Source organism: Nannobrachium achirus, assembly GCF_963921795.1.
Source record: "Nannobrachium achirus genome assembly, chromosome: 1".
In the NCBI taxonomy this organism is placed as follows: Eukaryota; Metazoa; Chordata; class Actinopteri; order Myctophiformes; family Myctophidae; genus Nannobrachium; species Nannobrachium achirus.
Genome location: NC_137810.1, coordinates 26,285,104 through 26,300,327, shown reverse-complemented (window position 1 = coordinate 26,300,327; position 15,224 = coordinate 26,285,104). Strand labels below are relative to the sequence as shown.

The 15,224-nt window shown below is 45.3% G+C and overlaps 1 protein-coding gene across 2 annotated transcripts in view; it reads right to left on the bottom strand.

Annotated features, from left to right (window-relative positions):
• The window catches only part of ap1m3 (adaptor related protein complex 1 subunit mu 3), a 57,697-nt gene that overhangs the window by 31,666 nt on the left and 10,807 nt on the right, over positions 1-15,224 (bottom strand). For both annotated transcript variants that reach the window (XM_080723217.1, XM_080723218.1), the window contains exons 3-4: positions 13,670-13,737; positions 4,823-4,953 (exon numbers count right to left, since the gene is read on the bottom strand). In XM_080723217.1, coding sequence (XP_080579343.1) covers positions 4,823-4,953; positions 13,670-13,737 — 199 coding nt within the window. The remainder of the gene's footprint in view (positions 1-4,822; positions 4,954-13,669; positions 13,738-15,224) is intronic.

Sequence of the window (15,224 nt, the reverse complement as noted above, 5' to 3'; positions counted from 1 at the left end):
CGTGCACACTGGGCCGATCCCGGGGCCGATTCCCCCGGGGCCGATTGTCGGGATGATCCCCGGGAAAATCGTTCGGTCGGCCCCGGAATCGGTCTTCACTCTGAACGGTACCCCGACACGAACGGATTATGTTAATTAGTTTTTTATGACATCGGGACTCGTCGGGAGCGCTCACGATAATATCAAAAAAGCTTGATATTGTCGGGTCATCGGGTAGGAATCCTTTACAATTAATGTCGTCTGAATGAGCCCACGGGATTGCTTCAGATTATATGAAGCCAGCTCTTCCCTTTTTTTTAGGCTGCGCAAAGTGTACACCTCACAATAGAATAGCCTACACTTTTATTATTATTATTACCTAGCCTACTTACTTTTTACTTTAGCCTACTTTCTCCCTAAAATGTTGTAATCACTTGTTCAAAAACGTTATAGCCTATAGCGTTCTTTTTTTTCCTTTTTTTTCTTCTGCGCAGTCATTTGGCGGAGTTGAAGTTCTCTTCTGCTCTATCTTGCTATATAGACATAGCCTATGCTCATGTCTGTGTAATGTCTGGCTGGTTGCTGGTTAAAATGGTGGTTGATGCTACTATGCCACATTATTCATATAATGTAATACTCAAGAGACATTCCATTGCATTCCTTTATTTTTTTTTTACTTTTACGCGCGGGCTGCGGGCACGTCATTGCGTCTCTCGTGCTGTCAGTTTGTTCATTGGTCCTCAAAGAGGACCGCCAGTCCTTGGGGAGTTCCAGGGGGTCCCCAGCTAAATGATATTGAGGAACCTAGGCCTGTCCCTATTCTATATGCATGGATGAGGTGGTGGGACAGTAAAAAAAAAGCGAGAGGGTTAAACTTTTTTTTTCTGCGACTGCACGCACACAACGGCGAGGTTTGGACATTCATAATTGCTATTAGCTGATTAAGCTCATGTCTGTTTAATGTCTGGCTGGTTGCCGTTAAAATGCTGGTTGATGCTATATGCCACATTATTATTCATATAATGTCATCATACTCAAAGTCAGAGAGACATACATTCCTTGGGATTTTTTTTCTTCTTTTTTACTACGTGTGGTCTTTTTTCTTGTTCTGTTTGGTGTTGTACAACTCATTAACACCACGCAATTTAGGCTATTGTTCAAATATCATTCCCACGTAATATTACAGTGCACACAGGATTATTTGGTCATCATTAAAGCTGGGAATCACCTGGGACACCCTCATTGTCAAAACATTAAACAAATGGCAATTAAACTGACGTTAGATAGCGAATATATTTGTTTAATTTCGTCATTTTAATATTATAAAATCACAACCCATTTCCTGCCCTCAAGAAGATTAATATAGGGTCCATTTGGTTACCATCTCCATCATTAAGCTCCCGATCCACAGGTTGAGAACCACTGCACTTGTCTACAGTACAGTATGTTGTCACTACCTGTACTAGCTACCTTCTTTATACACTATTATGGAGAGGTAGTTCACATTTTTAATGGAGAGGTAAAATGTCCTCCAATTCTGGAATGACCCATTTTGGTTACAACAATATATTCATTATTTATTTATATTGGTCGGCAAAGCCCATGGGACCTTCCGCGATCCCACGTTGGCTCGGGAACCATATAGTTTGAGAACCACTGCCCCTTTCAGATGCAATATCTGACTTAATAGGCTACCTAGTCATGCAGACAAACTTTTTGAAAATTTGTTTTACTCCAGTCAGCTGTTGCAGCGACCACCAGCTGGAACTGATGCGCTAATTATTGATCTGACCTAGTTTGTAGCGCACTACATCGTTCAAGTTCAAACTCTCTCGCATGCTCACAAGACGCTCACATCACAACATGTCGCTTTGATGTCATTCAGAATGTAATGGGCAATTTCCTATTGATCAGATACACACCTGAAAGCATTCACGCTGATGAACAGTTAATTTGAGCAGTGATGGAAAAAGTACTCCCATTCTTTACTTAAGTAAAAGTATCAATACTGCATTATAGCTACAAATATGTCACAGACAGAGAGAGAGGGAGAGAGAGAGAGAGAGAGAGAGAGAGAGAGAGAGAGAGAGAGAGAGAGACTCTTATAGCGAATATATTTGTTTAATTTCGCCGTTTTATAATATTTAATTGGCAGCACTGATGAAAGCACCATGCGTGCCTTGTAGAGAGGCTGCGCAAAAAAAGAAAAGGAAAAAAAAAGCAGTTGATGACCAGCGCGCGACGGAGCTGTCATTTGATGCACATTGCAATAGTATTTTGTAGGCCTACACTGTAAAGAGTTGAAGGGGGAGACCTTGAAATGTTCGAGAAACACAGAATCCACAACGCCAATATTTATTATAATGTAAATACAAATAGGCCTATTGGAGTTGCCCACAATCTGCACCATTCCAGAAGAGTGCGGGGATGGAGAGACTAGAGAATCTCCTGAAAGACGGACGGAATGTAAAGTAACTGAAATCATACTGGAAAGTAGGCAATTTCAAACGCAGTTTCTTTTTTCTTGTTTTTTCCTTTCCCCACTCAACTCTGGCCCGAGATCGCTAGGGGTGGTCATCCAGGATATCTGGCTCAATTGAAAAGGTATCAGATATTTCACTGGCACAGCGGGATATACCGGGCCCGAATTCAAGGCAGAGGATCGCTGTCGTTTGAAATGAACACCGATAAACCCCCGGGCACGAGATCTGATCTGATGCAATATCGCATTTCGTCTGCGTGGGCCCTTAGTCTTCTCTTGTGGGTCTTTGTGGATTTGTTTTTGTAAGCTCGATGAACGTGCACTCGTGCAGGGTTGCATAATTAACAGTTTTTCTGTTTTGGGTTTGGGATTGCCCTAATTTCCCCTATGCTCAAAGTGCAGTTGAAAGTCAAACCACACCTTACTCAGAAGGCAGTGCTTTCTCAAATGTTCATCCTCTGATATTGAAGCATTGAAGATGGATTGCTGTGTAAAGTCTGTTCTTTCTAGGGGTTTTCACAACATCAAATATAGGCTGCATGTTGTAAACTGTCTTTGAGGAGGCACCGGGACTGGCCAAACCACAACAACATTTCTATTTGCCTTTTTTATTCATAATATATCCCCCATTATTATTACAAGTAAATCGGCAAATTTCATTGCAAGATAACGGAGCCCAACTAAGTAGAAATACGGCGTCACACTGACCAAGTCTCAAGGTGTGCAAAGGAAAACCCATTCAAAACACAGCAAGTGAGAGCTTTTAGAAATGCTTGCTGTGTCAATCAAAAAATAAGGCTGTTTCCTGTTGAGGTGCAATATTTTCCTCCAATGGTAACCAATAACCATGCAAAGATTTTGTCCATAAACAACTTGTTGATGGATTGATTGAATCTTCCTCCTACCTACAGAGCCCTGAATGCCAGTTGACATGCAGCACAAGTCTAGCATTGCAGAGAGATGAAACACAGCGACTAGTGGGCTGGGGTCGTTTTGTTGTTTTGATTTTTGTTACGCTTCGCCCCGATTCTCCTCGGAAATGCTAATGAGGCGATCCGCAGGGTTACTTGAAAGCAAATTGACAGATTAACATAACAATTGCAATCAAAACAAACATGCACACACTTATACCTGCATTAATGACTACACATACTGTACACACTTGCACGCTCTGATGCATGTAGAAACATGGACACATAACTACATAGTCGTATCCACTCGCTCTCTCACAACACCCCCCCCCCCCCCCCCCCCCCACACACACACACACACCCACACACAAGAGAAATGTGATGGAGGCATTACATAGTCTAGAGGTTTTTCACACGTCAAAAGAACTTTGGATGATCAAAGACGCTACAAAATAGATGGTGTTAGTCAGTCAGTCAGTCAGTCGTGTGTGCGTGCCTGCGTGCGTGCGTGCGGACTGGAGCGAAAGACATCTTCTCTGTGTGCATGAGAGTTCCCTTGGCAGTGAAGAGTAGTGCTTTTCTACGTCAATGTCTTGACCAACTGACAGTGGCATTGTGAGAGTGTCAATAGGAGCCTGGCAATTATCGGCCCTATTCAGAACCCTAGACTATAAACACACACAAAGTGCTCATGCATATACACACTCAAAACAAGCACAAGCATTCAGTCACACACCCACGCTGAGCACACACAGTTCCAATATTAAGTTATGAATTTTAATCATAATAAAAAAAGGAAATTAAATCCCACATACCATGGTATGTATTTGAAAATCACAACACAACATGGCGATTAGCCTCAAATAAAGCTTGTGTTACCTTAGTAGCAAGCATGACTTGCTACTGTGTTGAACCTTTTCCCAGAACATGGCATGTCTCCCGGGAGCCAAAAGGAAAAGTGAAACCACCTCTTGTTAGCTAATGAGCAAAAGCCCACTGTGTACAAAGGTACAATTCATTTTGAACTTGCATCACCAGAGCCGGACTGTGTTTGGTGAAAAGACCTAGGAGTCACAGCAACATGAAAAAACATGAAGACACTTGGCCCATATCATAACAGATTGAGTTGGAACTGAAGCTGGTTTTCTAATTTAAGTGCATCTGGGAGTGAACCTGACATTTTCCACCCAACCCAAAAACCTGCAAAATACTAGATGGATTAATACCAGATAATAATAGAAGATTGTATTGGTGGGAGGGGGGGGGGGGGTTGTTGGAAGGAGTGGGGTATGAAAAAGAGGAACAGAGCAGCTCCTGTAGTGCCTCGGCACAGAAACCAAACAACAGCTGAATGCCGCAGGCTTCAGTGTAAAAATAAAGAGTGAGCTTCATTCATTTCAAATATTGAGATTTGACCCACAATAGAACCAGAGAGTGTCAGTGTTCTTACTCCTGCAGGATCTTGCTGTCGGTGGTCTGAGGGAAACCAAAGTCCATCACCTCATCCATCAGCTCGTACACTGTCACAAAGTTGTCACGGATGCTCTCCTCTTCCAACTCCTTAAAGTATTCTTTAAACACCTACAGGTATACAACACACACCCACACAATTTAGCACATTAGGAATTTAGCTGATGCTATTACCATACGTTTTGTAGCAGTTGTAGCAATAAGCTTAACATGACATTGTCCAATTTAGACAATCTAGTGCAGGGCACACATGCGTGTGTCCAGCTACATTTTTATTCGTTAAACAGCACATTTTCAAGGAGTTATATTTCATCTCTGAATTAGTTATGGGTGTGTTATGGGAACAAAATAAATTAGGCCAATCAGTGTCGTATTTTAGAAGCTAGCTGTGTACCAAGGAGCATTGTTATCTGACAACAGATTTGGCAAATCGTTGGGAGATTGATTTTCTGTTGAGGAAATGGATCTCGTGCTCATGCATGAAGTGAAAGCACCAACTATCAGAGCTGCATTAATAATGTGATATAATGATGTCAGGGGACAGGGGGAAAACACGTGGACCACCCAGAGTAGACTCAAAGTTAATAATGACATGCTCATTCTCAGTTAGGTTATTTTTTGACCCATTTCTCTCTAATGTAGTCATTATACTAATTATTTCCTTCCCACACACATTACTGTGTGTTGTTGTCACTGCTGTTGTATACCGACTCACCTCACCTGCCGGTGAGGAGCCCCCACCGGGAGGGTGGGGGCCCCTACACCTCCCACCCAACTCTCCCTGTTGACAGGTGCTGTGCCCATAGGATTAGTAACGATTGCAGTAATGATTATCACCCTCCCCGCCTGGCATCTCTTCCCCTAACAAGGGCCAATTGTGTTTGTAAAACCACAGTTGATTCTAACCCCCAGACTCTGTGGTGGTGGGCAGCCAGCTACAGTACGTTACCACTGCACCGCCCAGTTCTTTTTTAAGCCACCTGTAAGAGCCTGAAATGATGAAATGAAAACATGTGCAATGAAGTGGTGTGACATGGGGTGGCGCTGTACTTTATAAATGGGTCAAGTTCACGGGCACCTTTGGGAGGCTTTGACCCGGAAAGGCGAACGGTTTTGACCGCAAATTATGCTGTGAATCAAACGATGTGGCGCGAGTTGTTTGTAGTAAATGTTTGATTACCTGATCTGTCTATGGAGCCTAATGGGCCTACGTTTTGCTTTTGGCACGGTGAAGTAATAAATACACTTATCTGCATGAAGAACTTGCCTGCATCTTATCTGTTGAAACATTCATACAAACAGCGAACAGCATAGTATTATACCACGGCGCGTCAACCAAGTCCAACGACGGGTTCATCTCCTCGGTAGCGCGGTAGTAGACTGCGCTCCCTTAATATTAGTCAAAACCTGAAGCACCAGTTGGACCTTTGTGGCTTTGTATGCTGCGGGAGCTGCGCTGCGTTTGGACGTGGCGGAGGCGGCGGCAACAGGACGAACGGAGGGAGCTGCTGTTGCCAGGGATTGAAGAGGATTCCACTGTGTTTGTTGCTGCGTCGGGAGAACGGGAACGTCGCCAGCCATCCGCGGTGAACGGAGGAGCGGCGGAGATCCGCAGTGAACGGAGGAGCGGCGGAGATCCGGAGGACGGCTGTGAAACGCACTGGACGGCTACATCATCACCGCACGGCGCCCAACGGCTGCACCGAGGTATGCAAAACGTAGCGCGCTACTGGTAAAAATGGCCATTCATATTGTGCGCGCACATTAAACTGGGGGTGAGCGTAATTCCATGGTTGCTGAAGAGGAGAACTGACTTTTATCGTTTCGTGTGACTTTTAACGGCTTCCCACTGACTTTGTGTTCTCCCACTGACTTTGTTGCGTCGCGCGAACTGTCCTCATTTGCTCACTGACTATTTATTATGGATGCGCGCCGAGCGGCGTCCGAGGTAGCCATGGATACCCGTGTGCGCTCCGTGCGCTCTGCGTCTATTGGTGACGTCACGGACAAGGTTCCAATTCTATCTGAAAAGCGGGTTGGTAAAATGACGGCAAAGGGGCTTTCCGATAAATATGACAGGTTGCAAGCTGGAAGAAAGGCTAGGCTGAATATGGCAGCCAAAATAAGGGATTCCATTCAAGGGTTCATGAAAAATAATGAGAAAAACAAGGTACTAAACGCTCTTACCGAGCTGGTTCAGGTGTGCAACGAGGCAAAAAGCATGCATGATAATATGTTGGGGTTTATGCCATGTGATGAAAAGGAAAAACAAGACATATGGTTTAAAGCAAAAATGTTATCAAACAATGATTGTATGTCAAATGCAGATTTGTGGGTTTCACAAAATGATGATGATGCTGGTGGTGATGATGATGATGATGATGATGATGATGATGATGATGATGATGGCAATGATACAAAGGAAAATGAAATCAATGGTGGAATTCCGTGTGGTGGTCCAAATGAAGGCAATAATATTGGTGGTACAGTTGCAATTAATGAAAATGATGGTACAGGTGGTGTCAATTTAATTGATGACTGTATTGCTCCGAACGACAGCATTTCCAATGTGGCCAGTAACCACTCCAAGGCAAGTTGGAAAAGTGGCAGGTCAAGTATGGCCTCCGCAATGAGAATTGCTGAAGCGGAGAGAGCAGCGCTCATTGCCCGTGCAACAGTTCTAAAGGAAAAACATGCTTTGGAGGAACAGGAGCAAATTCTCAGGAGGAAAAGAGAGCAACTGGAGTTGGACGCAGAGTTGGCTGCAACGGCTGCAAAGATCAATGTGTTACACTCTGAGAATAAAAGTACACCCAAAGCACCTTCAAATGCAATGAACTCATATTTGGAAAGGGAAAAGAGGAAAAAGGGCATCAATGTCAATGCATTAAATCCAATGGCAAAACCATATAAACCTGGAAATTTAAGCCACCTAAATAAATTAACACCACCGTCAATCCCAACAATGAAACCAATAAATGTGAAACCAAAGGCATGTGACCATAAACCGTCCTTCAATCATCCATCTAACCATACCCAAAAGGAACAACAGACAAACAAAATGGAAGCACCACCACCTGAGAAACCATCTGCAAAGGTCCAACTCAATCAAAATGAATCCATAACCCTACTTTCCATCATGGAGAAACAAAACGAAATCACTGCTGCTCTGGTACATCAGCAACAGTTGAGGTCTCTACCACCAAGGGAGATTCCGATATTCACAGGTGACCCTCTACAATATAGGGCATTCATTAAGGCCTTTGAACAAGGCGTGGAGGAAAAGGCAACAGAAGCGGATGCTTTGTACTATTTGGAACAGTTTACAAGAGGACAGCCACGGGAGTTGGTTCGTAGCTGCCAGCATATGGCTCCGGAGCGTGGCTACGCAATGGCAAAGGGCCTTATACAAGAACATTTTGGAAACCAATACAAAATTGCAAACGCATACATGCAAAAGGCCTTGGCATGGCATTCCATAAAATCTGAAGACTTGGATGCCCTCCAAGCCTACTCGCTGTTCCTGCGTGGCTGCTGTAATGCAATGGAGGAGCTGCAATACATGCAGGAATTGGATATGCCGGTCCATATGAGGGCTATCATATCAAAACTGCCATACAAAATGAGGGAGCAATGGAGGTCCACAGCTCATGGCATTATGGAAAACACACAGGAAAGGGCCCACTTTTGGGATATTGTAACGTTTGTGGAGCGACGTGTCAGTATCCTTTCCGATCCTCTGTTTGGTGACATACAAGAACCAGCATCCGGTGGGGTTGGTGCCAGATTTAAATCATATCCAGCCAACAGACTGAAGGGAAACATTGTTGCCACCACCGTAACATCAATGGAGTTGCCTGACGGAGGTCAAGAGCTGACATCACCAACATCAGATTCAGCAACTGCTAGGAAAACTGGATGCTTGTGCTGTGAGCGCAGTCATGCATTGGAGGACTGTAAACAGTTCAAAGAAAGAGAACACAAAGAGAAAATACAACTTCTGAGGGAAATGGGAGTTTGCTTCGCTTGCCTGTGTGTCGGTCATATAAGCCGGGAGTGCAAAGAGCGTTTGACATGCAAGGTCTGTGGTCGGACTCATCCAACTGCACTTCACACTAAAAGGCAACCACTACCTACAGAACACAAGGAATCAGTCGACAATAAGCCAGTCTCACAGGAAACATGTGGACATACAGGGGCCGGTAAGGACCGTTGCGTGTTGTCCATCCTCCCTGTCAGCGTGAAGGCAACGAAAGGAGATAACATCGTTCAAACATATGCCTTCCTGGACCCCGGTAGCTCAGCCACGTTCTGCTCAGAACAGCTAATGCAGAGATTGAACCTTACAGGCAGAAAAACTAACTTCTTGCTGAGCACCATGGGGCAGGAGGCTGTTGTTCCAGCTTACACTTTGAATGGGTTGGAGGTAGCGGAGCTGGACAGCAATGATTTCTATCTTCTGCCAGAAGTTCTTACCCAGAAGAAGATGCCAGTCACTGCTGAAAACATGATAACACCTGAAGAGCTGGCTAAGTGGCCGTACTTGTCCGGTGTACACATCCCACAATTGAAGGCAAATGTCGACCTGCTAATAGGAACCAACGCGCCCAGGATATTGGAACCCTGGGAGGTCCGCAACAGCCACAGTAATGGACCGTATGCCATAAGGACAGTGCTTGGTTGGGTCGTCAATGGACCACTAAGTGGAAACAGTGGTGGTGTGGAGGCAGAGTTTCCCTCTGCCTCAGTGAACAGGATTGCAGTGTGTAGGCTGGAAGAAATGCTGGCAAACCAGTACAATCATGATTTCAATGAAGTACCTGTAAAGGCGGAGGAAATGTCCAGAGAAGACATGAGGTTCCTGGATATTGCGGAAAGTTCGGCAGTGCTCAAGGAAGGGAGGTACTGTTTGAAATTGCCCTTTAAGAAGGAGGTCTGTCTGCCCAACAATGTTTCAGTGGCAAGGCAAAGGATCCAGGGTTTGAGGAAAAAGTTCCTCAACAACGAAAGCCTGCACCAAGAGTATGCAGCGTACATGAACAAGCTCATAAGGAACAACTATGCAGAACAAGTACCTCAGCAACAGCTGCAGGGTCAGAAGGGGAAAGTGTGGTATATCCCGCACCACGGTGTTCACCATCCGAGGAAAGGAAACCTTCGTGTGGTGTTTGACTGTGCGGCCACATTTCAAGGAGCATCTCTGAACAGTGAGCTTCTGCAGGGTCCTAACCTTACCAGCGTACTTCTTGGAGTTCTCACTCGCTTCAGAGAGGAACCGGTGGCATTCATGGGTGATGTTCAAGCCATGTTCCACCAGGTGAAGGTTGCTGAGGAAGATAGAGATTTTCTGCGCTTTCTCTGGTGGCCTGAAGGAGATGTCACTAAGGACCTTGTGGAGTACAGGATGACTGTGCACCTGTTCGGTGCTGCATCATCTCCTAGTTGCGCAAGCTACGCCCTGAGGAAAACTGCTGATGATAACCAATCTGAGTTTTCATCTGACGTCGTTCTAGCTGTTAAGCAGAACTTCTATGTGGACGACTGTTTAAAAAGTGCAGCCACTGAAGGAGAAGCTATTCAGATGATAGCTGATCTGATCACTCTGTGTGGCAAGGGGGGCTTCATCCTGGAGAAGTGGATCAGCAACAGTCGTGGCGTTTTACAGTCCATCATGACAGAGCAATGGGCCAAGGATCTAAAGGAGTTGGATCTGGATAGAGACAAACTCCCAATGGAAAGAGCTCTGGGCCTACTATGGTGTGTGGAGACCGATGCTTTCCGATTCAAGTTGGAGTTGAAACAACAGTCTCGCACCAGACGTGGTATGCTGTCCATCACCAGCTCTGTGTACGATCCACTAGGTTTCCTAGCGCCAGTCACGTTGCGTGCGAAAATAATGCAGCAGGAACTCTGCAGAAGAAGATGTGGGTGGGACGACGACTTACCGCAGGACATCGTACACCAATGGAAAGGGTGGTTGGAGGAGTTGGAGCAGCTGGCTACGTTCCGTGCAAGTAGGTGCATCAAGCCAGTGGCCTTTGGCAAGGTCAAACATGCCCAACTACATCACTTTGCCGATGCCAGTGAAGCTGGATATGGAACCGCATCGTACATCAGGATGTTGAATCAGGAAAACCACATCCATGTTACCTTTCTACTCGGCAAAGCCAGGGTAACGCCATTGAAAGCAGTTACTATTCCTCGGTTGGAGCTAACGGCTGCTGTCCTTGCTGCCAAAGTGGACTTGATGTTGAAGGCGGAGCTGAAGTTCCAGTTGGAGCAGTCAGTATTTTGGACTGACAGTACTTCAGTGTTGAAGTATCTGAACAATGAGGACAGGCGTTTCCACACATTTGTGGCCAATAGAATCTCGACCATCAGAGAAACATCTAAACCCTCACAGTGGAGACATGTCTGTTCCAAAGACAATCCAGCTGATGATGCGTCAAGAGGAATGAAGGTCTCAGACTTCCTGAGTGGCAGCAGGTGGCTCGAAGGTCCTGCATTTCTCTGGAAGCCAGAGGAGCATTGGCCCAAAACTGTGTTGGACATCTCAGTGGACGCTACTGACCAGGAGGTCAAAAGGGAGGCATTGGTAAATGCCATTAATGTATGCGACATGTCTAGCCCGACATATCAGCTCATTGCTTACTACTCAGATTGGAAGAGGCTCAAGACGGCAGCTGCCTGGTTCCTCAGGCTGAAGGTAATGTTGTTGGAGCGGAGCCGTCTAAGAAAGCAGGCTGAAAGTCAAAGGCTCACAGCAACATCTAGGAGCTGTACCTTGACGCTGGATGACCTGCAGGGAGCAGAGGTCGCTATTATTCGTTACTGTCAGCGACAGAGATTCAGCGAGGAGATTGCTGCTTTAATAACCGGAAAGGAAGCTGTGAGTCGACAGAGTCCCATATATCGGCTGGATCCAGTGTTGGAAGACGGACTCTTAAGGGTTGGAGGAAGATTAAGTAGAGGATCAATGCCAGAGGAGGCTAAGCATCCACTCATTCTATCCAAGGACCAGCACGTTTCTATGCTCATTCTCAAGCATGTACACCAGAGTCTGGGACATGGTGGAAGGACTCACACACTGTCCAAAGTGAGGAAGAGATTTTGGATCACCAACGCTCATGCAGCTGTCAGGAAGATCATTGCTGAATGCAGCTTTTGCAAACGCTACAATGGCAGAGCAGTGGAGCAAAAGATGGCAGATCTCCCAGCTGACAGAATCCTTCCAGACCTACCACCTTTTACCAACACAGGGGTAGATTACTTTGGACCAGTCGAAGTGAAGAAAGGAAGATCAACCTGTAAGAGGTACGGAGTCATATTTACCTGTATGGCAAGCAGGGCCATCCATCTGGAGGTAGCAGTGTCATTGGACACAGACGCATGCATTAACGCTTTGAGGCGTTTTATCAGCAGGAGAGGACAAGTGGCACGTTTGCGGTCCGATAATGGTACCAATTTCATTGGGACAGAAAGAGAACTGAGGGAGGCTCTGGCAGCTTTGAATCAGGACAAGATTCAAGGAGTGCTGTCACAGGTTGGAGTTGTCTGGAGCTTTAATCCACCAGCAGGATCACATCACGGTGGTGTCTGGGAACGGCTGATCCGCCTGGTGAGAAGGGTTCTCAGTTCCGTCCTACGTCAGCAGACGTTGGACGATGATGGACTTCATACAGTGTTCTGTGAAGTGGAGGCCATTTTGAATGACCGTCCAATAACTACCCTCTCGGATGATCCCAATGACCTGGAGCCACTTACGCCGAACCATCTTCTCCTCTTGAAGGGTAAACCAGCTTTACCACCTGGAGTGTTTGACACACATGACCAGTATGTAAGAAGACGATGGAGACAAGTACAGTATCTCGCAGATCTTTTCTGGAAAAGATGGGTACGTGAGTACTTGCCCTTGCTACAAGAGAGACAAAAGTGGAATCAGAAGAAAAGGAGCTTGACACCGGGAGACATCGTTGTCATCATGGATTCTTCGGCTCCTCGTGGGTCCTGGCCACTGGGCAGAGTTTTGGAGGTCTTTCCAGACCGGCACGGACTGGTACGTTCTGTGAAATTGCAGACTAAAAGCAGCACCATTGAGAGGCCAGTGACAAAACTGTGCTTGGTTCAAGAGGTCTAAATGTATTTGAATCCTAAACATGTTTTGGCTCTTTATTTTGTTTATTGGTTTGAATTGTTATTTCTACCCGCCTTAACAATTAGGGGCCGGTGTGTAAGAGCCTGAAATGATGAAATGAAAACATGTGCAATGAAGTGGTGTGACATGGGGTGGCGCTGTACTTTATAAATGGGTCAAGTTCACGGGCACCTTTGGGAGGCTTTGACCCGGAAAGGCGAACGGTTTTGACCGCAAATTATGCTGTGAATCAAACGATGTGGCGCGAGTTGTTTGTAGTAAATGTTTGATTACCTGATCTGTCTATGGAGCCTAATGGGCCTACGTTTTGCTTTTGGCACGGTGAAGTAATAAATACACTTATCTGCATGAAGAACTTGCCTGCATCTTATCTGTTGAAACATTCATACAAACAGCGAACAGCATAGTATTATACCACGGCGCGTCAACCAAGTCCAACGACGGGTTCATCTCCTCGGTAGCGCGGTAGTAGACTGCGCTCCCTTAATACCACCCATTAAAGCATGACAGAGATGCAGCATATTCTGTGAGCTGGAAACTCGAATGGATATTGGCTACGTAGGCACGCATCTTAATCTGAATCATGTGCAGAAATATCAGTGCTCACTGCACTGGATTCAAGATTCACACTTTGAATTTGAATTAGTTATCAAATATACAGCACACACTCACCTGTACTATTTTATAGAGAAATGAGTACACCAGTGCAGCGTTGGCATTCTTCTTGGTCATAGCTACCACTGAAAAAGGATTGTTAGGAACTACAACACAAACACAGTAACTCTTTAAGTGATAAATGTTACAGTTTCAAAAGCACCCAAAGTGGTCTCTGTATCAGATAACCTAAATACAATTGCAATGAGTGTTGAGTATCCCTCAAGAAGTTCCTTCGATGAAAACGCTTGCATGCAACTGAGAACACAGCTAAGGGAATATAAAGTGGCTTGGAGGTCTAGTACACTGCATGGGGAATACCATTTATTCACCAATGCACTCTTTGTTGAATTAATAATGTTAAGGAACATCTTTAACTGTCCAACCTCCCTTTGGAGAAAAAAAAAAGAAAAGAGGATGTACAGTGCATAACACATCATAGTAAACCTCTGTTAAATATTTCAACTTGATGTGTTGCATGATACACTGGGAAATTAAATTGAGGTTAGCAGCTGTGCAACAGTATATCCCAAGGATAGCACTGAAACTAGACTGAAAACTCAAAGATGGCAAGCAGGACTGCAGGGTCTCTTTCATATTGCACTGAGCCTGTCGACTGCAAAGATGCACTCAGTCACTCTCATAACCATCGCTAATGGGCAAGTCTCAGGTTTTACACAGAGAAAGATTTAGGCTCAAATTTGAATAAACTGAAAAAGAATTAAGTTATTCCCACTTGTATCAGTCATTTTCCTTGTCCATTGTCCTTCATCGTCCTGATGCATCCTGTTTATGTTCAACAAGGAAATTATGTGGATCTCAGAACGGCATGGCGCCAATGTGGATATTGGACTTCATGTGACCAGCCTGAGCCATAAGTCATCTACTGTATGACATATCTATGACGCACTGACTGTATGACTCCATCCAAATCTGGGCAAAGTTTCACAGCACAGCTCCAATGACTTCTATTATACATTTTACGTTTATTATTAAAGTACCAGTAAGATTCCCTAATCGGGAGACAAGCGACCGTCAAGGTCGCATATGTTGTCTGCAAAAAGCAACCTCATGGTGGCGCTAGAAGAGTGGCAAGAGTGGCAAGAGTGGCATTGCCAGCCAAGGAGTGTGTGTGCAAAGTTTGGCATGGATAGGGGCAACGGTGCCGGAGATAAGAGTAGGGCCAAAAGTGTGACGTGTCATGACGGACAGACTGACTGACGGAGGGACTGACTGACAGACAGCCGGTGGAGGTTTTCATAGTAACTTGGGACCTGGCGGTCGCAATAAAACATATATGAAAAAGAATTGTGGAGGTAGCCTATTGCTGTGGCCTACTGGCAGCGTGCACACAATGTTTGGTGCTGATTGTGCAGTGGTTTGAGAGATTACCTCTGGACAGACAGTGCTACACACACACATTCTCATGCTCCTCGGAGCACAGGTCTCCGCCATGGCAGGTAGCTTATTATGGGCCAGCAATGTTTCATGGCAATCAGACGCTGTGTTCATGATATGAGGCATTTGGTTCAAAATGGGCCACTCCTGCAAACTTTAGAAGTCAATCTTAGCC